Below are 6,705 nucleotides of genomic sequence, written 5' to 3'. Positions count from 1 at the left end.
AACCCCAACAAAAAAAAAAAAAAAAGAAAGCAGGATTTACTGAGAGGACAGAAAAGCTCCCACAGTGGGAGGGAACCCAAAGGGGTTGCCCAGACACTAGTTTATTTTAAAATGTTTTTCTTCAATGGCAAATAAACCTTAGCATAGCATAACTTTTTTACTTTATAAAATTTTAATTTTTAAAAATTGTTTGACTTAACTTACAACACAAACACATTGCACAACTGCACAAAAATATTTCTTGCCTTATTCTATAAGCTTTTTCTTATTAAAAAAATTGTTTTTTCTTTTTAATTTTTAAGACTTTTTGTTAAAAACGAAGACACAGGCTGGGCACGCCTATAATCCCAGCACTTTGGGAGGCCCAGGTAAGAAGACTGCCTGAGCTCAAGGGTTTGAGGCCAGCCTGGGCAACATAGCGAGACCTCATCTCTACAATAAATCAAAAAATTAGCTGGGCATGATGGTACGTGACTGTAGTTCCAGCAACTTAAAAGGTTGAGGCAGAAAGATCACCTGAGGCCAGCAGGTTGAGGCTGCAGTGGCTGTGAGCGTGTCACTGCACTCCAGCCTGGGTAACAGAGTGAGACTCCAACTCAAAACAAAAACAAACAAAAACGAATACACAACACAATTAGCCTCGGCCTGCACAGGGTCAGGATGGTCAAGACAGGAATTTTGCACCTCCAAAATAATCTATGGGATCCACATCACACACATGGTCTGTCACAGGCAAAACATCACTATGCGGCACTTGACTATACTTAACAGTGTGACCGGCCACACTGTGGAGACGTCAGAGGTTATCTGACTACTGTAATCAAGCAAGCAAGAGGAGCATGTGTGGAAAGCAAATGGTGTGACAAGGAGTTTTCAAACACCGCAGCAGAAGCCCAAGTGCCATGTATTTCCCAACAAACAAAAACACAATTTTCCAGGTGCAAATGCTCAACACAGGAACATTAACAGATGCATTTCTGAAGAAAGAAATTGAGAAAGGGGTAGGCTGCAAGAGGGTCCTGTAAGTGGTGAATGTGTTTAGCCATGAACAGCCAGTGGCTACACGAGCATGATGACCTCAACCTGGTGGTGAGTAACAGACACAGGCAGGCCTGACGTGTTCCGTCAGCTGCACGGGACAAGGGTTAAGGCACCTGGCAGCCTTGCATTGTTCAGAGGGTAAAGACACTGGCTAACTCTAAACTCTAGCAGTAATCACAAAAGAATAAAAACAGAATGGACTTCTTTTTTTCTTTTTTGAGTTGGAGACTCACCCCATCACCTAGGCCGGAATGCAGTGGCATGCTCACAGCCACCGCAGCCTCGACCTGCTGGGCTCCATGATCCTTCCGCCTCAAGAGTTCCAAGTAGATGGAACTACAGGTACGCACTACCATACCCGGCTAATTTTTGATTTATTGTAGAGACGAGGTCTCGCCAAGTTGTCCGGGCTGGTCTCGAACCCGCGGGCTCAGGCAATCCAGTCACCTCAGCCTCCCAAAGTGTTGGGATTACACATCTGAGCATCTGAGCATCTGAGCCTGGCCCAGAATGGACAACTTGCAAATGTACAGAGGGAGGAGAGAAATAAAGAAGACCTGATGCAGAAAAGAAGAGAAAAGGAGGAGTAGAAACAGAAATAAATAGAAAACAAAGCAAAATAAGATGGAAAACAAAGCAAAATAAGATGGAAAAAATACATGCAAATATCAGTAAACAAAATGAATGAAAACTAATTCAATCCAATGGTTAAAAGATTATCAGGTTGGATTAAAAAAATCCAGTTTATGCTGGTTCTGAGACTTTCCCATAAGAACAAATATAGGGTGAATCTATGAGTAGAGAGAAAAATAGGACAGGAAAATATTAACCAAAGAGAAGCTGGCAGCGAAAACAATATCAGACAAAATAGAGATGGGGAAGAATAATAGGGATAAAGAGAATCTCTATAAAATGATAACTGGAAAAAATTCCCCAGAATATTCTATAATATTCTGTGCACTTAATAACATGGCCTCAGGATATTTAAAGACAAACAGAATTGAGAAGCTGGGTCTGTAATTGACATATTCAGAGCACAGAGCTCTGGACCCAACAAGAGAAAAGTCACTGTTCCAAGCACACAGGAAACATACACAAAAATTGGTCTGTCCCAGGTCACAAAGCAAGTCTCCACCAACATTAAGGAATCGAAATCATACAGTCCACAAGCTCTGACCACAAACACAATACGGTAGAAATCAGCAACAAAAGGTAAGTAGAAAAGACAAGAATGGCAGGCAGGGCCTGGGGGCAGTAGGTGGGTCTGAGGTGATGATCATATAGCAGCTACCACAGAGGGTTGTTATGAATACTAAATGGGCTTAGAAGAGTGCCAGACTTACAGTAAACATTCAGTAAACACTAGCTGCTTGGTATTTCTTACCTGTCTAAAGAATCAGTTATGATTCCCAGGTAAGAGTTGGCTAAAAGAATCAAGATGGAACGAGAAAAGGGGGCAGGCACAGTCTGCCTTACAGCTAAAAATGTAGATATAGTTACACTCACTAAATGTTCACCTCAAAGGCTGCATTTCTCTGTCTCAAGTGACTCTGACAACCACAGACACCAGAGTGTCTCTGTGAGACTGCTACTGCGGTATACAGCATATACCCACTCCCTGGTCATCTCGTTGAAAGCAGGGGTTCTCAACCAAGACACCCCTTACATTTGGGTCCGGGTGATTCTTTGTCACAGGGGTCTGTGTGCACTGCAGCAAGTTTAGCAGTGTCCCTGACCTCTAGTCACTAGATACCAGGAACCTACTACCCCCCTCCCCAAGATGAGACAAGCAAAAAAAGTCTCCAGATCCAGCCAAATGTCCCCTGAGGGAAAACCACCCAGTTAAGAATCACTTCAAGCCAGCTCCGTGGCTCAGCCTGTAATCCCGCGCCTTTGGAAGGTAAGGTGAGTGGATTGCCTGAGCCCGCGGGTTTGAGACCCGCCTGGGCAACTTGGCGAGACCTCATCTCTACAATAAATAAAAAATTATCTGGGCATGGTAGCACATGCCTGTAGTTCCAGCTACTCGGAAGGCTGAGGCAGAAGGATCGCCAGAGCCCAGCAGGTCGAGGCTGCGGTGGTCGGGAGTGGCCACTGCACTCCAGTCTGGGTGACAGTGAGACTCCAACTCAAAAAATAAAAATCAAAATAAATAAAAATCAAAAAAAGAATCATTTCAAAACGTAAACTTTTCCAAGGGGATGCAAATCAGACCCCTGGTACCAAGAACTCCAGGGGCCTCAATAAAACTGCCTGAGGAAGGGATCCAGTGAGGAGAATGGATAGATTATGCAGGGCTCCACACAGCCCCACCTCACGCCACAGACAGTTCATGCGGACAGGCTGGAAGGCAGAGCACACAGAGGACATTTCAGTCTTGATGAAAAGAAGCTACACGGATATCTGAGTGTGTTCTTTAAACACTCTGCCTCCAGAAACCAAACGCTGTAACATTTGTAATGGGCAGAGCGATTACACGGAGCTTTGGCCTTGAAATCGCCAAGCTTTCAGTCTCCGTTAATATTCTCAAGGGGCAGGGCTGGCCCTCTTCCATCTTCAAGATGATTCAGGTTTCCTGGAGAACAAAATGAGCCTCTAATGCCCAATATTTTCTCTCTGACAGATGGTTTCAGATGTATCAAAGTGCTAATCCTTGCTGAGGTATAGGTCTCAAGGAAGGAGAGTTTGGCTTTTAGAATGATAGGACTTGAATGATTAAGGAGGAAAATTACTCCCAGGATATTCACCATTACCATGTGAGCAACTGGTCTAAATGAAGGAAACCAGCAGAATCTGAAACACGATTTGAGGGAAGAGAGGGAAAACCCAAAAACCGAAGTTAACAGTTCGGGTTTGAAATATTTCCGCTCAAAGACATCTTTGGGAGTGGAAGTGAACAGCAGTAAAAACAACTTTCAGCTCAGGGTAACCAGGGTTCCATCTGCCTCCCACCAACATTCCCGGGAGGGTCTGGAGACAGAGGCCTGGGGCCGAAGCTCTGCCTTGCCACTTACTAGCTGTGTGACCTTGGGCATGTTATAAAAACCTCTCTGAGCCTCAGTTTCCTCATCTGTAAAACGGGTGTATGTTTTACACGCGTCTCAAGGTGAGGCTGTGCAAATTCAATGACCCAAGGTATGCCTAACCTGACCCATCCCAAGCGTTCAGCGAATGTTAACTGTAAGTACGAATTAGTATTCCGTGTGGATTTATTGTGTGCAGACCTGCTTTCACATACATTACCACCTCTGAGGCTCACAGGAGGTTTGGCAGTTTTATTACAGATAGTGTAGAAATGGATATATATATATATATTATAATACATAATATATATTATAGATATAATATATATATATTATGTGTGTGTGTATATATATATATATATACTTTTTTTTTTCAATTGGGATCAAGTCTCTGACGCTCAGGCTGGAGTGCAGTGGCAAGGTCACGACCACCGCAGCCTCAACCTGCTGGGCTCAGGCGATCCTTCCAAACAGCTGGAAATACAAGCGTGCGCCACCACGCCCCGCTAATTTTTTGCTTTCTTGTAGAGATGAGGGCTCGCCAAGTTGCCCAGGTTGGCCTCGAACCCGTGGGCTCGGCAATCCTCTCACCTCGGCCTCCCGGCGTGCTGGGATGACAGGTGTGAGCCGCCACGGCTGACCTTGGCACGGACATTTATGGATAAGGATGCTGAGGGTCCGAGAGGCTGTCACTTGCCTACGGTCATTGAGCCGCACATGGGAGGACTCGAACCCAGCTCTTCCTGACCCCCGAGTCAAGTTCTTTCCACTGCACTACGATAATGGGGGAGGGGTAACTACTGGGGCCAGGACACCGCGCAGGGTCAGAGGTCACTCACGGTACTCCTCCAACCTCATGAGGGGCCGGAAGTAGATGGGGTAGAAGGCGGCGCCGACCAGGGAGACGAAGCCGCCAAAAATGAGCGCGGTTCGCAGGTTCCGGGACATGGCGCCCGGCCGAGGGCCGCCAGACCAGCCGTGGGGACCGCACTCTCCGAAACCGCGCTCGGGACTCGCGGGCCGTGACCCCGCTCGGAAGAGGCGGAGCGGCGTTCGCTTCCGGGCCTTGGGGGTGGGACGAGGAGGCGGGACAAGGGGCCGGGGTGGAGTCAGACGCGAGGCCGAGGGGGCTGGGAGCAGGGAGGTGGGGGCGGGGCTAGGGGATGGGTGGAGAAAGGCGGGACCGAGTGGAGCCGGGAAGGGGCGGGGCCTAGGACTGGGGGCGGGGTTAGGGCCGGGGATCCGCGGCCGTGTGCTTGCTGCTCGCCGTCTCGGCCCGCCGTGGGTGGTGGTGGATTGAGAATGGAGCATCGGCTGGACTCGGTTCCCGCGAGCCCTGTTCTGCCTCTTTTCCCTCCTCTCGGCTTGGTTTCTCCCTCAGCAGTTCCACTCACCACCCTCCAGATCTCCTTGACCACCCCCCCTTTACCAACCCACACTTTCTCGTCCTTCCCCCATTGAGTCCCTCTTTAGTGGCTGTCTACAGGAGTTGGAATCTATGACTCGCTCGTTTGATCCTTGTGTGAGTGGACCATTTTCCAGGAGATGGAATCACGGCTCCGCTTTGGACAAGTCGCTCCACCTCCTCCAGGCGTTGTTTTTTTAATTTAATTTTATTTATTTTAAAGATGTGGGGTGCAGTTCAGAATTAGGTATACAAGTGGTCATTGTACAGGTCAAGTTTGGACCTCCCTTTGGTCCCCACTTCGCCTGGTTTGAGATCAGGTACCCTTATTAATGTTATGTGTCTCCCCCCTCCCCTGGCAGTTTCCCGCTACTGCCAATCCCTTTCTTATAGTATGATAAATGTTCAGGGTCCGCTTATGAGTTAAAACATGTGGTACTCAGTTCTTTGTTTCTGTGATAGATCACTGAGTATTATAGATTCTAAATCCATCCAAGTGCTGCGAAGTCCATAATTTTGTCCTGTATGGCTGCATAATACTCCGTCGTGTCTATGTATCACTTTTTAAAAAAATTTAGTCCATTTTTGATGGGCAGCACAGTTGGTTTCATGTTTTTGCTATTGTGAATAGTGCTGCAATAAACATATGTCCAGATATCTTTTTTATAGAATGATTTTAGTTCCTCTAGTATATTCCCAGAAGAGGAATTAATTGTTGGGTCATGTAGAAGGTCGATTTTCAGATTTTTTTAGGACTTGCCACACTGTTTCCCACAGAGGTTGTACTAGTTTACACTCCCACCAACAGTGTAGAAGCATTCCCTTTTTCCCACATCCTCTCCAGCATCTGCTGTTTTTTGAGTTATTGATGATGGCCTTCCTGACAGGAGTTAGGTGGTATCTCAGTGTGGTTTTAATTTGCATTTCTTTGATGATTAGTGAGGCTGAGCATTTTTTCCTGTTTCTTTTGGCTGCAGTTTGTGTGGATGGGAGACAAAGTGGTAAATTGCCTGGTGAAGGAAGACCAGCAGGGCCATTCTGAAACTGGAACCCCAGAACCTCCTGAACCAAGACTAGCTTGGAAGAATGCTGTTTCCGCATTCAAACTACAAGTGTGTCTTTTCTGACTCTGTTCTTTCATCCCTTCCTCTCCTTTTCCCTGTGCTGGGATGTCAGGGTTATGGATGATTAGGCAGGGATCAGGGCAGGGCAGAGGGCCACAGGCCAGTCCCACCA

The 6,705-nt window shown here is 46.9% G+C and overlaps 1 protein-coding gene across 2 annotated transcripts in view; it reads right to left on the bottom strand.

Moving 5' to 3' along the window:
• SMIM20 (small integral membrane protein 20) overlaps positions 1–5,096 on the bottom strand; it is a 27,669-nt gene extending 22,573 nt beyond the window's left edge. For both annotated transcript variants that reach the window (XR_002481640.1, XM_008052753.2), the window contains exon 1: positions 4,904–5,096. Coding sequence is in view for 1 of the 2 variants with exons in the window: in XM_008052753.2 (XP_008050944.2) it covers positions 4,904–5,012 (109 nt within the window). In the remaining variant the exon portion in view is untranslated. The remainder of the gene's footprint in view (positions 1–4,903) is intronic.
• Between the last annotated feature and the right edge of the window lie 1,609 nt (positions 5,097–6,705).

Source organism: Carlito syrichta, unplaced genomic scaffold, assembly GCF_000164805.1.
Source record: "Carlito syrichta isolate Samal-C Ts95f unplaced genomic scaffold, Tarsius_syrichta-2.0.1 Scaffold287443, whole genome shotgun sequence".
In the NCBI taxonomy this organism is placed as follows: domain Eukaryota; kingdom Metazoa; phylum Chordata; class Mammalia; order Primates; family Tarsiidae; genus Carlito; species Carlito syrichta.
Note: the sequence above shows the minus strand (reverse complement) of the source record. Positions and strands in the feature narration are given on the sequence as shown.